Source organism: Adiantum capillus-veneris, chromosome 27, assembly GCF_014529385.1.
Source record: "Adiantum capillus-veneris isolate H3 chromosome 27, ASM1452938v2, whole genome shotgun sequence".
NCBI classification, from domain to species: Eukaryota; Viridiplantae; Streptophyta; class Polypodiopsida; order Polypodiales; family Pteridaceae; genus Adiantum; species Adiantum capillus-veneris.
This window is the reverse complement of record NC_140957.1, coordinates 56607554-56630231: the sequence shown is the minus strand read 5'-3', so window position 1 is coordinate 56630231 and position 22678 is coordinate 56607554. Positions and strand designations below refer to the sequence as shown.

The 22678-nt window shown below is 44.6% G+C and overlaps 1 protein-coding gene across 1 annotated transcript in view; it reads left to right on the top strand.

Moving 5' to 3' along the window:
* The window catches only part of LOC147422026 (flavodoxin family protein / radical SAM domain-containing protein), a 56062-nt gene extending 34760 nt beyond the window's left edge, over positions 1 to 21302 (top strand). Inside the window, exons 3-8 of the mRNA XM_086502703.1 lie at positions 18106 to 18281; positions 18363 to 18553; positions 18730 to 18816; positions 19117 to 19274; positions 19361 to 19571; positions 20037 to 21302. Of these exons, the coding sequence (XP_086358829.1) occupies positions 18106 to 18281; positions 18363 to 18553; positions 18730 to 18816; positions 19117 to 19274; positions 19361 to 19571; positions 20037 to 20198 (985 nt within the window). The 3' untranslated portion in view covers positions 20199 to 21302. The remainder of the gene's footprint in view (positions 1 to 18105; positions 18282 to 18362; positions 18554 to 18729; positions 18817 to 19116; positions 19275 to 19360; positions 19572 to 20036) is intronic.
* The last annotated feature ends 1376 nt before the right edge of the window (positions 21303 to 22678 follow it).

Sequence of the window (22678 nt, the reverse complement as noted above, 5' to 3'; positions counted from 1 at the left end):
TACAAGGCATAGAAACATAAAGTCGCTGATGAACACTCCTCCCCCATAACCTAACAAGGTCCGGGCCGGGAGATATTCAACAACTCTCTCATCACTCCTCCCGCATAACCTAAAAAGGTCCGGGCCGGGAGATATAGAGGCCTTTTACAACCAAACGCCCCTAACCGCAGCTTGCATCATTTGGAGGTGCTGAGAGTAACCACTGCTCAGACTTCTTAATACTCCTTCCGCATAACCATCCGGGTCCGGGCCGGGAGTAAAAAACAACACTTTTTAATCATCATTTCTCACTACTCCACTCGGGAGTAAAATCACCAATCATTAACGAGTATTAAAACCAGAGTCAAACATCTCAAATCGGCACCAAAACAAGTTCAAAACAGATACTTTCCATTTCAAACAAATTTTCAAACAATACTTTCTAGCTATAAAGAAAAACAAATAGAGAGAGTTCATTCGAGGTTTTGTTCGGACAACCGAACTTTGAGGACGACTGGCTTGTCCTTCTGCATCACTGTGATGGTTTGGTTCGGAACCTGGAGAGTCGCATCATTCTTGTCGCGCCAAGGCATGCCCAGGAGAACGTCGCAATTGCTCAACTTCATGATGTGGAAATCAGCTTTTCCATGATAATCTTGAATACTCACTGGAAGAGCACCAATGAGCGGTACTACTTTCTGAGTTTGCCTCGTGGCTAGCTCGGCTTCAATTTCTCCACCCTCTACATCATAATCAAAGTGCATCTGTTGTAAAAATTATGGATGGATGAAGTTCTCTGTAGCTCCGGGATGAAAGAAAATAAGGGCTTTGAAGCCATTGACTTTTCCATATGCTCGACACAATTCATTTGTACTCTCAATGCGTATGCCATAAATATCAGGAACTAGTCCAATAGCGGGTCTAGCTCTCTTAGCAGAAGGTGGCGCTGGGTTCTGTCGACCGTTGGTGCGGGCGTCGGCTCCTCTGGTCTATCAGTGTGTTTGGGACAATTAGAATGATTATGCCGTGTTTGAAAGCATCCAAAGCATCGGCCTTCTTGTAGTAAGGTGTCTCGTTGTTGAGGCGTCAAAAGAGGCCTTTGTGGTTGATATTCTCGAGACTCTCGAGAATTTGTTCGTTGTTGCCGAGAGTTGTGGTTAGCGGCCGGAGATTCTTCTGTGGTAAACTCTAGCTTTCCCTTCATCAGTTTGTAGCCGACCGCGGCATGGTCCATAAGTTCTTGCATGGTAGAGACTTGCTTGGATAGACAGTATTCCTGCAATGGTGATGGTAGTCCAATGGTGTATCGCTCGCACTAGGCCTCCAAGGGAACAGATCTAAAGAAGGACACTGGAAGGTACACGTCAAGAAACCTTTGGTTATATTTGTCCATGGTTTCGGTGACAAGCATTTTCAAGTTGCCTCACTCTGCCAAAATCCGGACTTCAAACATAGAAGTCATGTAACTACGTGCAAAAACTGTCTTGAAAGCTTGCCAGGTCCTTGGAGCATGCGGTTGTGTCGCCATTGAAGTCCACCATTGCATAGCATTATCTTTAAGAAATCCTGTTGCTCGAGAAATCTTGGATTCTTCTGTATAGTTCCCTAAAACATAGATGTTGTCGAATTGCTGTAGGAATTGCAATGCTTTCTTGCGATTTTTCACCCCGGAAAAAGTGAAAAATTTGACTGATGTGCTGCCATCTTTGAAATCTTTGGGTTGGTTAGGCGCATATCCAGGGTATGGATAATAAGGGTATCCATATGGGCTCCAACCATTGTAGCTTGGTGGCGGTGGGGGCAATGGTGGTGGCAAAGACGGTTGCGTTGGATCAGGGTCAGATGGCTGCACCATATTCCTGAAAACTCCCCCGATCGGAAAAGATAGTTGAGAAATTTGCCAGTTGGAAGCTCTCATACTTTCGGAGGCCGGAGGAGGAGGTACGACCTGGGGCATCAGAGGGGGTAACATGTAGTTCAAAAATTGTTGAAAACTTTGCCGCATCGGAAGATTCTGCTGAGGATGCCGCGAAAGAATGTCGTGGAGTTCGTTGAGCAAAAATTGCAAATATTCTGTTGAATCCATGAATTCCAAGTCTTAGGTTCTTTATGGCTTATGCCCTGTAAGGCAGCGATGAAGATGGGAGCGCGCCTTATGCACGATGAAGTAAGGGTGGGAGTGGCCAAAACGCTGCCAGCGTAATTTACGAAAATCCATACAGCTTGCCACGTCATCAGCCAACGCAAAATGCGAAATTCCGTACAGCCTGCCACGTCATCATGTCAGCGCAATTTTCGGAAATCTCTGTACAACTGCCACGTCATCAGCTTTTGCGTGGGTCCTGTTTTATTTTAATTCCTTTATGTCACTGGGGCCCCATCGGACGGGGTCCCCATAAGTTGGTAGGACTTCTTCTTCTCTTCTTAGGGTTTAGGCCCCTCGGCCGGCATCTGCAAGTTGGCCCCATTCTTCAGGGCTTTGACACGTCAGCGGTTTGTTACATTGCAAGCTAAAGAAAGAACTTAAGAACCTCAAGAACTCAAGAACCTCGAGGACTCAAGGACCCAAGTTCCTCGTGAACTTAAGTACCCAAGATCTCAGTGTATGGTCATCACAAGAAGCGGAATGGATACTTTGCGTGGAGGTGATGAGCATGGAGGTGGCGAAGAAGTTTTCCCCATGAGGAGGTTTTTCCGACCCTCCCCCTTTCCCATCTACGCCAAGGGTTGCACCAAATCCTATGGAGGCTTTGGCAAGACGATGATGGACATGATGGTACAACAAGAGGCGCAACGTGCCACCTTGGATCACGAGCTTGAGCAAGCCCGGTTGGCGGCCCAGGAAAGAAAGGCCAGCTTGGATTGCGAGCTCAAAGAAAGAAAGGTAGAATTGGATTGCGAGCGCGAAGAAAGACGGTTAGCCTTGGAGCGTGAGCGTGAGTAAGCGCGCTTGGCGGCCGAAGACAGAAGGGTAGCTTGGAGCGTGAGCAAGCGTGCTTGGTGGCCGAAGAAAGACGCGCGGCCTTGGAGTTAGAGCGTGAGGCGCAGAGAGACCAACGCATGCAGGAGTTGGTCCTACAAGTACTCACCTCGAAGCCCGAGCCGGTCAAAGAGATTGGTAGTTCATCAAGTAGCACAAGCAGAGATTCGAACTCCAACAATCCCGTCACTGAGAAGTTGACGTCGAGTAAGTATGACGGTAAGATGGATGCTACTATTATTCACTCTTGGTTTCATCAATTTAATGCTTACTTTGCAACAACTAAGAAGACAGGAAATAGCAAGGTTGTGACGGCAGTCATGTACCTTGCCGGTGATGCCATTAATTGGTATCACGCATGGCAATAGGCACAGTTGACCGCGCACCTAGAGGAAGCCGAAGAAGACGTACCCCTTACCTTCAATTGGGTTCACTTCCAAGACTAGGTCAAGACGCGGTTTATGCCACCCTAGTACCTAGCACGATTGAAAGACGATTGGCACAGTCTCAAGCAAAATGGTATGCCAGTTATGTCTTTCTCTAATCGTGTTTTGCAGCTCGGCACCCAATTACGCAAATCGGATGTGAGCGCAAAGAGGCATTCCTTTATGGCTTGGACGAGTATATCAAGTATGATGTCCAAGTACTCGATCCAATAGATCTCAACAAGGCGGTAGCGATTGCTCTCGCACAGGAGATGAAGCACAATAAGAGAAAGCCTAAGGAGAACAAGTCTTCTCAAAGTACCTCTCAGACTTCTTAGAATCCACAAAACGGTAAGAATTGTCACAAAGTGATGACGTGGTGGACAACAGAAACCCTAATTTCTACCAAAAACCCTAATTTCCGAAAATCGCGGAGGCTTAAATCTTTTTTTTTTTTGGGAAAATGATGAGCGACGCGAATTTTACTTTTTTTTTTTTTATAAAAAAAGAGAAAAGACTCTAAGAGAGAGAGAGAACTGATGCTTTTTATTTTAAAAGCTTTTGGGGCTCTGCTTTTGGGCATCCCTTGTAACCTTTAAATTAGTGGTGAGGGCCTCACTTCTCAGAGCATCTGGACGCAGAGTCTGAGAGTGAAACCCTAACCGCTCTCTTGTACTTTGATGATTGATTAATACAACAAAGAAATACCGAAAGGGGCGCCAGTCTTTGGGGCCAATATCTCTAGGCATGGAACTCTGCCGGGCCAGTGCAAATCTATTGTGATCTGTGAATTGTTTTGAAGTGGTTATTTGGTGCTATCGCGGTTGATTCTTGACTTGGAGTGTCCAAGTCTGTTACAAGAATAGTAAGAATGGTAAGAACGGTAACTCTTCTAGCCAATCTTCCTCTAATCCTTCGGAAAAGAACTCAGAAAATGAATCTAAGGGTAAAGCTGAAGCACCTACTAAACCTAAGCTAAGAGCCGGGTCTCACTACACCACTAAAGTATTAGCAAGATTAAGGATTAGTTGAGTAATGATGTGGTCACACAAAAAGAGAGGGAGAGAGAGTAATAGTCATTTATGCTAAACTTAAGAAAAAGTGTAAATGCAACCGATAGAGTAGGAGAAGACACTCTTTACATAGATCACATCATGTGCTAGCCCAACTTGAGGCAAGAAAATAGGAAAAGGCAATGCATGTACTTGCGTTTTGATTTGTTAGTTTTCATCCAAGCTCCTCAATACATGAGAAAAAGAAAGTATTAAGAGCATTACGGATTTAAAAGGACTTGTCTCTTTTATCTTCTTAAAATCAACTTAGGAACGCGTGACAACAATTTTAAAATATTTACTTAATACCACTAAACTTAAAAATACTAAGTGGGACTTGGCTCTAACCTTGGATGAAAAAGCCGCAAAAGGAATTATAGGAGGATACATAACGAAAATTTAGAGCTAGCACTTTCTGGCAGAAGAGGTAGCAGAAGCTCCCAGAACTTGGAGTGCACGTTCTCAGCAAGATCGGTAGGATCCCCTAGTGTTTCAGCCAACAAGACCTCTTGCGTTTTTCATCAGCAGAATCAGCCTAGCGTTTTGCTTAGCAGATTTAGCCTGGCGTTTTTCATCAGCAGTACCAGATCAGCCACGGCGTTTTTGCAATCTGCAGACATCATCAGCAGTACCAGATCAGCCGTGGCGTTTTTGCAATCTGCAGACATCATCAGCCTTTTGCAGTTTCCCAGCGTCAGATCAGCCATTGCATCAGCGTTTTCAGTTTTCAGCACTTAGACACGGCAAGATCAGCCCCTAACCTCACAGGTCTCACCTACCCGCATCAGATCCTCGCCGCACGGTCAGATCAGCTAGCGTTTTCAGTTTCAGCCTGCTGTCTGCAGATTTCAGCATCTGCGTTTTCAGCGCATCGCCATCCTCACGTCATCGCCATCACCATCCTCGCCGTCCTCGCCGATACAGTGTCAGAATTCAGCAGTTAGCAGATTTGCAGATTTCAGCCCTTAGCGTTTTCAGATTTCAGCCCGTCTCGTCGTCGTCGTCATTGTCGTCGACATCGTCGGCAAGTCCATTGCATCTAAACCATTATACCAGATTTGTGCAATCAATAGCATAGACCTCTCTCGCCATAGAGAGTGGGGCCCTTGGAGGAGGGTTTGACAACCGTCTGGTGTCGTATTCTTCTCTCTCTCTCAACACCTTCATTCACAGTGTCATTCACTTTGTTTGTGATCATTTGCACTCTCTCACTAAAGGAACGGAAGGCTCTCCCTTTCGTAAGTAAAAGGAACCCTTGAGCACAGTTCGGAGCACTCATCTTGAGCAAAGTTCAACATTCACTTCCGCTGCACGTCACATGTATCTAGTATCTCGAAAGGTGCTGGGGTGTCCATGGTAGCTACTTCATTTACTTCAGATTTCTACATATGTCTACTATGAGCTGTAGAGAGGGTAGTTATAGCATCTCAAGTGAATGGCCCAATGTGATCCCATTATCTAATTTGTCATTTAGGTATTTATTTTACTTAGTTGACATGTTTCTAGGTAGGGCAATTTGCTAAGGGGGTACTTAAGGTCCCCAGGCTAATATATAAGAAGCACCCAACGCCATTGTATTGCTATCTATTCCATTGCCCAATTGGTTGGCTCTCTCTCTCTCTCACATTCTCTCTTGGCTCTGCGCTTCCGTATCGCTGACTTTGACCCATTGGTCAAACCAAAAGGTATTGACCATAGCGTGTATGGAAATCAGTTTTAGGAAATATCTTCTAGATCGATTCGTATGTGATGGCTTGACTCTTCGTTTAAGAAGGTCACTTTTAACAAACAGATTGAGCAGTTTTGCTACGGACTCCCTAAAGAGATCTGAGACTACTGCGTTGAGCAAAAGTCCGAGTCCATACAACAAATGATGGGACATGCTAAGCGGTGATTCTCGATACATTCGGGTAACTTGATCTACCCACTAATGAAGTTTAGACACAAAGGAGCGGACAAAACTCGATAAACGACAATAGAAAGAAGAAGAACTCCCAGAAAAGAAGGATGCACAACCCCCATTGACTGCGGAACAAAGACCTGACTATCTCTGTTTTGGTTGCGGGGAACAAGGGCACATCTCTGCAAAGTGTCCCAAAAAGGCACAATGAGGACAAATTGAAGAAAGGCTTGAGAGTTCTAGAGCAGCAAAAGAACGTGGCAGAAAAAGCAAGATGAAAGCAGGATTGGTACCGGATTACATGGGAACCGACCCAAGTAAGATGGATGAAAGTACGGAACTTTGCCGCGCAAGGGCAAAGCAAAAGATCAGGAAGCTTGTCGCAAGACGGGCACCACGTGCCAATAGAAAAGAACAGACTGAACAGACTTTTAGCACTTCAATAACAATTGAACTGAGAGAGAGAGAGAGACGACACGCGACATGGAGTGGTGGAATTCTACCCCAGAGAGTATTGGCCCCAAACCTTGGCGTCCCTTTCGATATTTCTTTATATTGCTTCAACACAGTACAAGCCGGTACTCCAGACTCTACACCTTCTTTAGGAAGCATGCCAGAGAATGAGCCCTAACCTCTTATTTAAATGCCCTTGGTCTGAAAAGCAGTTTACATGAAAAGCCTCCAAACTCAAAAGCTTCTGGTACAAAAGCAAAGCCAAAAAGCTGCCACCATAATTTACGAAAATCCATATAGCTGCCACGTCATCAGCCCACGCAAAACTCGGAAATCTGTATAGCTTGCCATTTCATCATGTCAACGCAATTTTGGGAAATCTGCCATGTCATTAGTTTTTGCGTGTGTGCGGGTCCTGCTTTATTTTTAATCCTTTATGTCACTTGGGGCCCCATCGGACGGGGTCCCCATAAGTTGGTAGGACTTCATCCGTTACTTGCTCTTCTTAGGGTTTAGGCCCCTCGGCCGGCATCTGTAAGTTGGCTCCATTCTTTAGGCTTTGACACCCAGCAGTTCGTGACAAACCCCTCATTTTCTTTGATGGAGGAGCCAAGGCCAACTTCATTTCACCTGAATTGGCGGCTCAACTCGAGATTACGCCCGACAAGATGGGCCACCGATGGAGGCAGTTCTAGCGGCGCCCAGACGGGATGTAGCCATTACACTTGTCATTGGCAAACTTCTTTTGCATTGTTAGGGGTATGTAGGGCACGAGGACTTTTACATCATGCCTTTGCAATGGGGTGACGTCCTCCTAGGAATCCCTTGGTACCACAAGAACAATACCTTGGTCGACTATCGGGCAAAGTAAGCGACTTTGACCAATGAGAAGGGCAGGAAAATTGTACTTGATGTAAATTTGAAGGGCGAGTCCATCTCTGTTGTATCGGCTTTGGCTATTTCAAAATTAATGAAATCTAGTCTTTTTGTTTACTCGACATATTTGAAAGAATTGAATGATGAACAACGAACGAACATGTCTGAATTGGACAAAGAGCGACAAGAATTTTTGCACACACATGCCGACTATTTCTCAGAAGGCCTACCAGGCGAGTTATCGTCACAAATGGGAGCGAATCGCAATATAGAATATACTCGGATAAATAGAATTTATCACTTAAAAATTGAAGCCAGAGTATATATATATATATATATATATAGAGAGAGAGAGAGAGAGAGAGAGAGAGAGAGAGAGAGAGAAGATCGACACAGTACTCGGGACCAGAAGATGGGGGGGGACAAAAGATGGGCTGGTCCCCTCCCTCCCTCCCCCCCCCCCTAATAGTATCTTTATTACTGAGGAGAAGTCTATACAAGCACTTGAACCGAACGTATTACCACGTTCGTTCTAGAATAAGACTTGATGGTTCCTGGAAGCCTCGGCTTCCTATTCCTAGGGCAAAACCCTATTCCAAGGAACTTCCGTTCCTTATTCCAAATCCTCGAGAACCAAGGTTCTCACCTCTGGATCTCACCTTTCAAACTCAGGGTATAGCATCCCCTGCAACTCTTTTGCAACTTTGTTTCCAGAGTCCTCTTCTTGCAGAACAACTCTGCTTTCCCGGACATGGAGTCCTTACTTGGGAATCCCCACTTCCGGATCACAACTTGAGAGACTACCACTCTCGGATCCGTGGATCTACTTCCCAAACTCGAGTACGAAACCCTTGGGCTGATCTTGCTCTAATTCCTTAAAGCGCTTTTCTCATGCAGAGGCTCATGCCTTCCTCTGCTCCTACTCTCTCGTGAAGAGGAAGTACACCTGCAAACATACACCTGCAAACGCAAACTTTCGCTCTTTGCGTTGAAAAAGCGACCTCCGTGCTTCGTAGTCTTGCGATCTCTTGCGTCTTCTGGCGGCAGAGTCTCCTCTTGCTGATGCTGGCAACTCCTTTTCTGAGAGAGAGCGTGTGATGCTTTATATCTCCCTGGCCACGGCAAGAATAGCTGAGCGTTGGCTGCCCACGTAGAGATCGCGGCTGTTTTTTTTTTTTGGTGCTCTTCTGGCAGAAAAAAAGAGAGAAAAATCACTGGCTGGTCTTTTACTGCTTTATGTAATCATAGGTTGCCCACTTATTAAGTGGGCGGCCGGTCACCTTTTAAAATTTGGTCTGAATCTGTCCAAAAAATCAATAAAACCTTTTAAGTTAAAAACAATGCTTTCACAACACTTCCTAGGCGTCCCTGGATGCAATCACATGCACAATTGAAATGCAGACATAGACTTCCTCACGGGAAAGCATCTGCTTTCCCGAAAAGCAACCTGCTTTCTTAGAAAGCAATTGTATTTCCTCAAAGTTTGCTCTGAACCCATCTTCATTCAAGTGCTTGCTTTTCCTTGTGCACAATTCTAACACAGTTCGGATTTCCTCTCGACTATGGATATTCCCTTTCCGATGCACCCGTCACCCACCTTGTGACGCATCAGGAATACCCATCACTTAGTCCTTTCCTACCGAACTTGCGATGCTCTATGTTACCCATCCTATGACGCATCAGAGATGTCCGTTCCCGGATGGTCGGATACTTCTTCACGATGCTCTCTATCACCCATCCGATGTGACGCATCAGAAGTACCCGTTCCTGGTGGCCTTATAGATATTCCCTTTCACAGTGCTCCCGTCATTACTCTGAATGACGCACTAGAAATATCTGTACCCGGATGTCTCCATTGAGAAAAACCCTCTCACTTAAAATTTCAATAATTCATTTAGAATTATTTTTCCTGGTGTTCCAAGGGAGAAAACCCTCTCACTTATAAATCCAATAATTTATTTAGAATTATTTTTCTATCAGATAAAGCCAATTTAGTAACAGTTACCTCCATCTTGTCCCGAGGACCACACTATTGATTTGGTCCTTGGAACCACACCACCGAACCGGCCACCTTACCGTGTTAGCCGAGCCCAGAATGAAGAAATCATGAACCAAGGGAAAGACCTTCTTGAAAAGGGTCTCATCCAGCCTAGCACTTCACTTTACTGTTCTCCGGTTTTACTAATACTAAAGAAAGACGAATCTTGGAGAATGTGCACTATAGAGCTCTCAATAAATCACCATCAAGAATAGATTCCGGATTCCAAGGATCGATGATATTCGTGACAGACTTCAAGGATTCTCTTGTTTCAACAGGATTGGTTTGAAAAGCGAATATCATCATATCAGAATCTCTCCGAGAGATATCTACAAGACAGCCTTTTGGACAAGCTTTGGTTTATACGAATTTTTGGTGATGCCCTTTGGGCTTACAAATGCTCTAGTAACTTTCAACTGACTGATGGATAGATTTTTCGAGAGCATCGATCTTTTGTGGGCACTTTCTTTGATGACATTGTAGTTTTCTCCAAGAATGAAGCAGAGCAGCGACACCATCTGTTACAGGTCTTTTAGGCATTTTGCGATCATAGATTGGTTATTAATGCCAAAAAGAGCGAGTTTTTCTTGCCGGAGATACATTTCTTGGGACACATCGTCTCAGCAGCAGGAGAAAAGATGGACCTGGCCAAAATTGAGACTATCCACTATTGGCCTGACTTGAAGAATGTTCATGAAGTTCGAAGCTTTTTGGGCTTGTGTATTTACTACCGGCGGTTCATTCGGAAGTTTGCAGACATAGCTTCGCCTTTGCACTTGTTGACTCAGAAAGGAGTCCCTTTCTCGTGGGAACCGATAGAGGTGACTGCTTTTTAAACACTTAAATTTTTTTTTGACTAATGGACAAGTGTTGGCTTTGTCGGATTTGCAAAAGCCATTCAAAGTTTATTGGGACGCTTGTGGTCGTAGTCTAGGAGCGGTATTGATGCAAGAAGGCCATGTGAAAGCAGAATGTTTTCAAGGCCAGAATTGGTAGCCCAGATTTATAAGAAAGAGCTATTGACAGCATAGTTACATGGGACGGCGGGTCTGGGTCGGGAACGGGGTCGGGACGGCAAAAGTCAGGAAACGGGGACGGGGGTCGGAACGGCAAAAAAAAAGAATAGTTTTTTTGGCATTTTTTGACCTACACACATGCCACACACATAGAGCATCACTTTGACCATAAATTTACACTAAATAGACCAAAGAACACGAGTCATATAGGTTGAAATGTGCTAATAAAACATCGATGATCGATGGATACAAAATGAGAAGTGCATGCCACAAGGGCTCAAGAGTCAAAAAGCCTAAAGGACTTAGGACAAGCCTGAGGCCTCAAGGATAACAAAAAGTACAAAGGGCTATGTAGTAGGTAGAGTCGTAGACTCAAGAGTCTAGACGCGAGAGTCGAGTGATCAATGATCATCAAACTCAAGAAGTGCTCGCCTGCTAAATCTCCACATCGTCGTCGTAGTTGAGGTCGTCAGCGACGTATGAGGGCTCCGGCTCGGGAGGCTCGCATTGAGGCTCGAAATCCTCCTCTAGCTCCTCCAAAAGAGTATCGGCCATTGATGGATTCTCTTGTGCCATCTCCCACTCAATGAAAGGATCTACCTTGTGTGTGACGCTCTTGGCAAGCATGCGCAAGTTAGCACTCACAAACACCAAATCATTGGCCCTTTGAACCCCAAGGCGATTCCTCTTCTTAGAGGCAATGTGGCTGTACACACTCCATAGTTGCTCCAAGCAACTAGTGGTACATGCTTGGCTAAGGACACGAACAGCCAAGCGTTGCAAATGTGGGCCATCTCCTCCATAGTCCTCCCACCACAAAACTGAGCCAATCTTGTTGCAATCAAGCTGTGCATCTACACATCCATAGGAGCCCTTCTTTTGCCTGTAGTTGAGTAGCTCGTCTCTAATCTTGCGCCTAATGTCACTGCTAGGCTCAAGGCGCTCCAATGCAAGGCGCCATCCTTTGCTCACCTCCTTGTCGGTCTCTTGACGCCTTCCTTGAAACTCAGGGTCAAGCACATAAGCTGTCGCATGAAGTGGAGAGTAGTATCCATTCCACCTCGACTCACACAAGCCATGAATCTCCGCATACTGAACAGGGTCAGGCACAAGCTTCTCAAGTGCCTCTATCATCCGATCCATGGCTTCGTAGACTTTGCCAATGCATGGCTGCAAGCCATCCACCACTCGAAGTAGGTGTAGAATAGGCTTGACCATGACGTCAAGAGTCTTCACCTCCTCCCACCAAGCGGCGTCGTCGGCCCATTCTCGGCATTTCAATCCTACTGCTGATGAAGACTCCGGCATGGCTTGGAACTCATCACTGAGAAAGAGGCCCCTTAAGGCTCCGCCACATGTAGACAAGCGGCCTAGCATAAGCCAATTGAATGCAAATCTTGTCTCTGAATATTTGAGCAAAGACAAGTGGCTCCTCTTTGAGAATTCATGGCGCTCTTTTTGATGGTTGAGCACAAAGGAGACAATTCGAGAGGCGTCACCAATGGTGGGTGAAATCCATGACAAGTTCCCTATGTCCTTGAGGAGGTTATTGAGGCAATGCGCCATGCAAAATGTGACATGGATGCTGGGATACATGCCCTCAATGATAGCTCCGGCTGCCCTATTTGACGCCTCTCCATCTGCAACCATACAAAGGACATTCTCCGGGCCGGTGATCTCTATGGTGCTTGTCCACTCCGCAGCAAGCATCTCGGCGGCCTTGCCACTATCGGATGCATCATGTGACTCCACAAAGTACATCTCCCCCCGAGAGTAGGCCACCACCCCGTGGATGGACCGCTTGTGGGTGTCGCTCCATCCATCTACAAGAAGAGAGACGCCATTGGTCTCCCACAAATCCTTCTTGGGCCGCTTGCTCCACGGCAAGCTTCTCTTTGTCAAGGAGGGTGGTGCGAAGCCTCTCCGATGAAGGTGGCACATAAGAGGAGCCATATTCCCCTATTTTCGTAACCATGGTTCGAAAGTATGGAGACCTATCCACACAAAATAGAGCATGTTGCGTTAGTATGGAGAGTCGAGAAATTATAACCCATTATGAATACAAAATGGAAGATTGCAATGTGCATATGCCAAGGGAAACTCACCGCGAAGCATGGAAGGCAATGTGGTCGTGGAAGAAGAATCGGGCAACCGACCTATCCACCTCTTCCTTCAATTTAGGATTCCAATTCTCGTTGAGAGTGGTTTGGCGATGCGGAAGGGAAGAGGACGGTGTAGATCCTTGGCTCTTGAAGGTTCGAGAGATGTCGTCAAGGTTGGCTTCCCTTTGCTCTCGCGGTGTGGCCGTGGCGGAGGGATCAACGGCAACAAAACGGCCCCTCTTGGCCGCTTCCGCAACCTCATACACCGTGAGCTTCTCAAGAAGATCCAACCTCTTCTTGGGAGCTACATGAGGACAAAACTTCACCTCGTGACTGGGTTCATGAAGAAGATGGGCTCGCACTTTGTTTGAACCACCCGATCTCTTGTATGGACATAGCTTGCATATCCATGGTCTTGCACCGCCACCTTTGCCACGCGAGCTAAAGTCGACTTCATCCCACCACGACCACGTTTGCACGGCGGGCCTCCTTTGGGAAGAAGCGGCTTGAGAAGTGGAGTTGGCTTGAGATGACATGATGGTGGAGAGACTCGAGAGAGTAGAGCTTAGAAGTTAGAAGGGTTAGAGGAGAGCTTGTGTGGAGAGAGAGTAAAGGAGAGCTTCAAAGTGGGTAGAAGAGGGAGAGGAGAGCTTCAAAGTTCAAACTTGAGCCTTGAGCTTGAGGGAAATGGAATGAGCTTGAGCCTTGAGCTTGAGGGAAATGGAATGAGCATTGAGCATTGAGACTATGAGTATTAAGAGGCCCAAGGGAGCCTTTTATAGCCTCCCAAGGGCCAAGGCTTAAAAAATATGGCAGTTGGGGCTGCACAGAGCCGTTGCAAACGGTCAAAAACGGCGATTTTTTTGAATCTGTTCCGGTCCGACCCCGGCCGACCCCTACCGTCCCCGTCCGGTCCGTTCGACCCCGGTCCGGCCTTGGCCGTCCCCGGTCCGTCCCCCCTGCAACCCGCCCGTCCGGCCCGTTTTCCGTCCGTCCCTCGGCGTTCCCAGCCGTTCCCGGCCCGGTTACGGCCGTCCCCCGGCCCTAGGGCCCGTCCCCCTCGTCCCCTGTAACTATGATTGACAGTGATCCATGCTCTGACACATTGGCAACATTATCTGGTTTCACAGTTTTTATAGATCATCAGAGTTTTCTCTACTTCTTGTCACATAAGCAACTTTCGGAAAAGCAGATGCAGTGGGCTAACATCTTGTCACAGTTTCACTTCCAGATTGTTCTTTCAGGGACATAATAATTTGGTGGCAGATGCATTGTCTCGGCTATTTCCGCGATCCATCATAGAAGCTTCGAGGATATGGTTGACCAATACGCCACAGATCCGGACTTTACCGATGTTTTTACTCGGATATAGAATGGGGAGACAGTTCCAAGATTTTCCATACACGATAGCTACTTGATGAAGAAAACAATGTGTATCACACAGCCCTCAAGGGAAAACGTCCTGACAGAGTATCACTGTCCACCCTTTACGGATGACCGCGGCATCGATACCACCCTGAAGGGGGTAGAGCATTATTTCTATTGGCCGAGAAGGATGTCGATGACGCAGTTGTTTAGTATGCCAAAAGGTCAAGTTTGACTGGCATAAGGCAGAGGGGTTACTACAGCCTTTACCCACGCCCCTGGGAAAGTATTGAATGGATTTCATCTTTGATCTCCCGAAGAGACAGAGTGGGCACGATGGCATTTCGATTGTCATTGACAGAATTAGCAAACAAGCTCATTTCATTCCAGTGAAGAAAACAGTCAAGCCGAACCATTTAGCAAGACTGTTCATTGCACAGATATTTCGGTTACATGGCATGCTTGAGACAATAGTCTCCGATAGAGATTCGCGATTCACAAGTTTGTTTTGGAGGGCTATCTGGGAGTACATTAGCACATGGTTGCAATTCTCGTCATCTTTCCACCCGCAGACAAATGCGCAATTTGAGATCGCAAATTCAATTGTTTTGGATCTGTTAAAGTCTTACATCTATGATGAGAAGACTCAATGGGAAAATATTTGCCTTCGGTGGAATTTGCCTACAATAACACGGTTCACTCTTCGACAGGGAAAGCGCCCTTTGAGATAATTGAAGGTGCTCAGAAGATTCCTCCCTTTGTCAGCACTAAGGACAAGATTTTTGAAGCTGACCAGTACACGAGGGACTTGGACACTGCTTTTACCAAGGTCCACGAAGCTCTAGAGAAGTCTAAAGAACGACACAAGAAGGCAGCAGATCGACATCGATGCGACTTGAAATAAAGAAAGACGATTGGGTGCTCTTACATTTTGAAAAGGCACGCCTAAGGAAACTAAAAAGGAAAAGGATCGGCTTTTTCGAAAGCTTAGCATGAGGTATTATGGCCCTTTCCAGATTAAAAAGATAAATGACATCTCCTTTCGACTCAAGTTGCCATATACTTGGAAGATTCACAATGCATTCCATGTGAGTCTCTTGAAACCGTTTAAAGGTGAGGTGCTAGTTGATGGGGAGCCTGATGAGCAACCCCAAGTGGAAGAGAGTGAGGAGATACTCGTTCCTGAACAGATTTTGGCACACAAGGAAAGAAAAGTGAAAGGTAAAGTGATTCGGCGGTTCTTAGTTAAATTCAAGATCTATCCGGCATTGGATGCAAAGTGGATGGAGGAGGACCTAGCAGATACTACTCAGATTTTGGAACTTTACCTTGAGGCATTCGGTTTAGCTGCGTCTACTCCGAGAGATCTCGCAGATCAGCAGGGTTGAATCTAGAGCAGAGGGATTGCACAATCATGTGACTTGTTTGAGTGCTGGAATTGACGGACGAAATGATTGAGCATTTCGGTCTTAAAAATCTCTATAGACATGATCGCAATAAGGATTAGTTATTTCGACATTAGTGAGGTCCGGATGGATCTAGATGCGGTTACTAAATACGTTGCTGGCAGTTATGGTATGAGATTTGGAATGAATTTTTTTGTGATTGATTTGTCATGTGATGTCCTTTGATGTCATGTGAAGTGATATGATTGTTGTCTTTGTACAAGTGCTAGATGTGTTGTGTCTAGTGCGTCGGTACTTAGAGTCAGTGTTTGCTGAACTGGTTTATCGCCTCTGTCTGTTTTATAGTGTAATCGAGGGTGATTACAATTCTTTCAAGAAGGGGGTATGTCACAAAATGGTGACGTGGTAGATTGTTGACGTGGCAGGCAGAGTACGGATGTTGATGTGGCACACTGTACGGACACTGACATGGAATGCTGTACTGATCTCCGTAAATCGTGCAGACATGTTGCCGTGGCTCATCGTACGGAGTTTTACTTTTTGCGTTGAATTGCTGACGTGGCCTGCTATACGGAATTCCGAAATCTATGCTGGCTGCTTTGAGCAGATTTTAGAGCCAGTTGCTTTTGGAACCCATTGCTTTTGAGTTTTCGCTTTTGGGGTATGTAAGAATAAAAAGGGACCCAAGGGCCTCACTTCTTAGGGCATCTGGATACAGAGTCTGAGAGCTGAGGACCCGCGGGAGTTGTACTTTGCTCAACGATTAATACAAAAAGAAATATTGAAAGGGGCACCAGACTTTGGGGCCAATCTCTCTTGGCGTGAAACTACGCCGGGCCGTGTCGAATCAATTAATTTTGTGAAGTGTGTTAAGTGAATCTCCTGTGTCGCGACAAAATTTAGACTAGGGGTGCCCAAGTTTGTTACAGCAGGTGCAATTTTTGTACCAACTTTGCATCTACAAAATTGTGTGAGCTTCCATTATCAAGGAGTATAGTCACATCGTGTCCATTGATCTTTCCGGGAAAATGGAGAAGATCGTGCTTATCAAACACTTTGGTGTTAAACATACAATTAGTGCACAAACTGTGTGCCAAATGATGGATTTCAACTTGAATAAAATTGGAGTTACATGAGATCTCCGGGTTATGAACCAAAGGGAGTCCTTGCGATTTCTTGGCCTTCTTTTGAGGGCAGTCTCTAATTTGATGGCCCATCTAGCCACAACCACAAGCTCCCTTCTTCACTGCCTTAACAATGAGATCATTCTTAGCTTTCTTCTTCTCTTGGACACCACGAGGGGTGGTGTCGAGAGAAGGTCTTGACGGTGACTTGGACTTTTGCTAGAAATGAGGCCGCTTCTTCAAAGTGCCCACGTGGGATTGGTAATCAAAGTTTCTTTTCTTCTTATAATTCTCTTCATTTATCAAATGGAAGGTTCTGGCCTTTGCCACAACATCTCCACATCGATCTGGGCTCTATCTTTAATCAAGGCCCATGATAATCCTCATGCAAACCCAAGAGATACATATGTACATCGTGCGTAGATTCTACCTTACAAAAGGTGAGTGCTTCCTTGAAAGCTGTGGTGTACTTGTCAAATGCAGAGTCGTCATCGAAAGACCCTGTAGCTTAGCATAGGCCTTTAGGGGATTCATTTTCACAAAAACCTTCTTGAATTTAGTGCAAAAATTAGTCCATGTTGTAGGCTTTTGAGTCACATCACGCCACCATGTAAGCACCTTACTACAAAAATAAGGAGGCCTCCGCTCTTGTAAATGGTCTTAAAACCTGCTGCTTGACTAGACAGGCAGAATAAATTAAAAAAGAACTGCTGTAAAGAACCTACAAAACACACGCAAACAGCTAGCATAGGAGGGGCATTATAAAGGGGCCAGGTGCTTAGACTTTCCCTGAGCCAGTATTGATCCCAAAAGCCAGGTGCTCCTTGCGATGTTTGTTTTGTATTAATCAAAAGCACTTGTCCGCTCCTCTTCACGGCCCTTGGTCAGCGGTGAAGCCTGGCCGAAGATCCAAGCTCCACCTGTGGTTTTTGAGTAGCATATCAGCCTCAGCAAGTGCGGATTCTCCATCTATGTTAGTCTAATGAGTCAGTCTTTTACTCATGCTACGCTCAAATCTTCTTCTTTTTTTGCTCTTCTTATCGTTCACAAGCTCAGGCCTTTCTGACGTCATGAGGTTATCCATTTCCCTAAGTTCTTTTATTTTTAGTGTTATTACAAACTTTATATTTGCACATTTGAAACTCCTCAAATGGTGCTGGCTTACTCTTTATTATTAGGTCTTTTGTATAAATGCTAAATACATTGTATTTTATCCAAGAAGTGAAGTGTCAAGACATTTGGCAATATTGATTTTTGACTTGTGATGCGTTGGTTTGAACGAATTGGGTGTTAGATGTGGTAAGCCAATCAAATATGGTAGCCTTTGCATGTTAGACTACTTTACAGTGTAATTGTACGTGTGATAAGAGTCCAACTGTGAAAGCGCAGGTGCATGGAGACCACACCAAGTCTAGCATGTGCCAACAAGTGTGTATTCTGCTGGAGGCATCACACAAACCCAGTTGGAAAGTCCTGGAAGTGGAAGATAGATGATCCAGTTGAGATAGTGGAGGCTGCACTTAACTTGCACATAAATATGATAAAGCAAATGAAAGGCGTTCCAGGTAAGTGAGCTACTTTAAACACCCATTGTAGGTAGCTTGATGTTACTCATACATAATTGTTCTATTGTGTTTTTCTACCAGGAGTTAAGCAAGAGCGCCTAATGGAAGGTGTGAACCCTAGACATTGTGCTCTGTCGTTAGTAGGAGAGCCGATTATGTACCCTGAGATCAATACACTAGTAGCAGAGCTCCACAAGCGGAAAATATCAACTTTTCTGGTCACAAATGCACAGTTTCCAGATTGCATCAAAAATTTAGACCCAGTTACACAGGCATGGTACCTTCGGCCTCTGGTTATAAATTTAAACCTCTTTTTTTGGCTATTGAAGTATATCATTTGTATTACACGTCGCTTTAATGCAAGAATGATCACCTAATGTTTGCCTCATTGTACGTTATTACATTAATACCAATTTCTACTGATGGAATCTGTGATTTCCTATTCCAGCTGTATGTAAGTGTCGATGCTTCCACAAAGGACCGGCTGAAAGCAATTGATCGGCCACTCTTTGCTGATTTTTGGGAGCGTTTTATTGTGAGAACTTCACCATTTTATTTTCGATCTTTAGTGGAAGAGGAATTGATTTCTAAAGCTTTTATGTCAAACAAGATTGTAGATTTAATTGAGAATTACCGTCGATTATTGACGTGTACTTGCCTTTTTTAGTGTCTTTAATGGAAGCCTCGAATTTTAAGGTTAGGGTTTACAATAACCATCTTGTATAATTGTGAAATTTGTTGAGGAATCTCCCTGGTATACCAATGTGTACATTCTTTGAAAGAACCCAAAAGTGGAAAGCTAGTTTTCGTATTCCTTGATGTTTTTACTTCACAGGAGTCTTTAAAAGCTCTTCGAGAGAAGCACCAGAGAACCGTTTATCGGCTAACTTTAGTCAAAGGATGGAACACATCAGAGGTTGAAGAATATGCAGAGCTTATGAAAGTGGGCCAGCCAGACTTTGTGGAGATCAAAGGAGTAACTTTTTGTGGCGCGTAAGTACATCAGTAGTTTTGATGGTTGTCTGTGTAAATCTTGTGGAACAAGTCCTGACTCCTTACAATGAAGCTGGTGATTACAGGTCAAATACTTCTACCCTGACAATGGAAAATGTTCCGTGGCATGAAGATGTGAAGGCTTTTGCTGAGGAGCTTGCTAGGAGGAGTAATGGCAAGTATGAGCTTGCCTGCGAACATGCGCACTCTTGTTGTGTACTTCTGGCTGATGCTAAGAAGTTCCGTCTGGGAGGCAAGTGGCACACGTGGATAGACTATGAAAAATTTCATGAACTGGTATGTTTTGTTGATTATAGATTCTCTTCTCTTCTCCCCCCCCCCCAAAACCCCCTTCTCTCTCTGTGTGTTGGCTATGCTCTTAACTTCCTACCCACCTATGCATGCCATACTATACCCCCAGTTTGGTGCCGAAGTTTTGTTTATTGGAGCTAGTAACAAAGAAATAAGGACTAGCAAAACAAAGAAACAATAAAAAACTAGAAGCAAGGAAGCACCAAAATCCACCTGGGCAGAAGCCAAAAAACAACAGAAAAGGAAAGTTGCAAGTGGAAGAAGGAATAAACAAAGCTAAATAAAGCTAGAGACTCATGTTACACACATATGTGAAGAAATCCAACTTGTATGGCTGCATGCACATTACGTGTGGGTCTTGTTTGTGAGTGTCCTGTGCTGGAGTAGATGCCCGCGATTGTGTCATTAATCATCTTGCTAACTAAGCCATTCATCTTGAGACTTTTGCAGGTGGTGGCTGGGGTTTCCTTTGGCAGTAAAGATTATATGGCTCCTACTCCAGGCTGGGCGGTGTTTGGGTCAGATGAAGGTGGGTTTGATCCTTCAGAAGTGCGCTTTAAGAAAGAGCGAAGGCATGGTGTTGCAAAGCCAGATTCCGGAGGGTGTACTTGAAAGTTTAATGGCCTTACACACATATATCTCCATAAATGCTTCTTGTTCCTATGGAGGGCATCTTCTTGTTCCTATGGAGGATATTGCGAACTCCAAAGCAGAAGACATCATCATATAGTTGCTGAAAGCGATTTCATCATTTCTGGTCATTCCCAGCTTAAAAATAGCTCTTCTGCAGCTCAAGGGCTGCCCAGAGCTTACATAGCTTGATTTTTGTTGTTGTATGATTCAGTAGTTCTGAAGCCCCGACAGGAGATTTTCTGTATTTGAGACTATACATTAAAAGCACAGATGCACGGGTGTAGCTGCATCAATGAAGGAGCCTTTGGTAAATACAATCAAGCGGGGTGGCTATGGTTCTGACACCGAGGGTAGAAGTCACGGAACCCAGATATAGGTTTTCAGTTTTTACACCGAGGGCGAAAGTCATGGAGCCCAGAAAGAGGGAGGTTTACTGGCATCTGGCAAGTTGAGCCACTGCTTAGGATTCTGAAGATGTTTTTGAGAGAATGGAAGGTGTCTAGGAGGTCTGCTGCAGCAGTCGAACATGAGGATCCAGGACCCTTGTACAAGAAGGTTTATTCCTTGCCATAGAGAAGGGTTGACATTTGTTTTGGGGCAGAATTGGAATGCTACTGAGAATCAAACCCGGGCCCAGAGACACCGTGACAATCGCTTCAGCTGTAGGCTCGCATGTGAGATGGTGGATTTGATTATCTTGCAGCATTCTCTTCCCTTCCCTGTAGCTTCGGACAAAGGTTTCTGATTTTTTTTTTTGTTGATTTACTTTATAAACTTGAGAGAGAGAGAGAGAGAGAGAGAGAGAGAGAGAGATCGAGATCTTTGTAGCTCAGTAAAAAACAGCCATAAAGTACCCTATTCTTATTAGGGTAACTAGGGTTTTGACTCGCTTGTAACGTCGTACTTGTAACTTAAAATATTCTACCTCACTCTCTTGGTCAAAATCAATGTATTTTAATTGGCTTATTGTATAAGCGAGGAGCTGATGAGTCTCTTGTCAAGGTGCTCATTGATAGGGTGGGCTCGCCTTAAGCTTTTATCTACTGGTCAGCTTATAATGTATATTCATTAATTTCAAGGCTTTGAATGTGATTGTAAGTACATATTTCCTTTTAGAGATTGGCCTGCTTGGCGTTCCGTCTCATGCATCAGGTTTTATGGGTGGATGGTACACATACCGGAATTGATGGTTCAATTGTAAGCTCAAGTTTGCATTTACTAGCGCATTCATTATAGCTACAATTTGTTTATGGCATTCGCATGTTGTGCTTGCAACATTATCAAAAGATAAACCATACGAATGTGCCCTTCCCCCGTATACTTGTTTTCTCCTCCAGTGTTGAAAGGGTACAATATGCTTTTCCTCCTTTGTTGAAGAGTCATGTTTACTTTTCCTCTAGCATAGGAGGGTCACTTCTATTTCGGGTCACTTCTATTTTGGATTAGCAGATTAATTCATTACCTTTTAAGTGTTTAGAAACATTGGCTTCGTAATGATTGTATATACAGTGATGTTATCTTGGGCTAGCAAGGATTGTGAAGAGTTATATAGCATCGATGGAGGAAGAACAAGAAAAGTTATTAGCAAATTTCAACTCTCCGATTCTCTTGGCACAAGATGTGTGCAACACAAGAAGAGGGTAGGGATTCATATACATACAAAAAGCTTCTCTTGGAGACCAGCATATCTTGAACTTCCCTTCTTGGACTATTGCATGTAAAAAATATTATAGAGCATCGTAGGCCAGCCTTTGCTCAGCATATCCTTGTCCAAGAGACTACACTTTGTGAAATACCCTCACTTAGCATTCCACAACTTCTAGATCCTTCCCCTATAGGGCATATTACTACAAGTATTGCGTCTAAGAATTTATATCCCATTCATGAAATCCATCAGAAACTTTGTGCGCTTTTGTGAGAAACATGTCAAACGGAAGCACTTGTATGGCAATCCCCAAATATGTGTGTTATGTGGAATGGTTATTGATGCTTACATAAGGAACAACAGACTTCCCAAAATACTCACAAAGTAAAACCTGTTCTTTAAGGTTTCATAAGAAAACTTGTGCGCTTTTCTGTTGATGGTACATGTCTATTCAAGCAATTTGCATTGCAATCACAACATATGTGTGTTTTTTGAGTGCATACATGTGTTCCTTGTGGTTATTGATCACAAGGTACGTGCAACTTGTCAAACAAGGGATCTATTGTGAAGACTTGTAGAGAGAGTTGGTGGTAGAGGAACTCAAAATGTAGTTCGTGATCATTTTGTGACAGAGGCATTACATATGTAGTTTAGGGATCTGCATTTGGAATGATGTCAATTTATTTGACATGTTTTCCATGAGTGTTGTTGCCCTGACAATTCAAATACAAGTTTTCCAAGTTTGTGAACTCAATGAGTGTGGCTCTCACCTTTTCTAGCGACAGAAGTAGGTCATTCAATTCTCTCTCTAAAC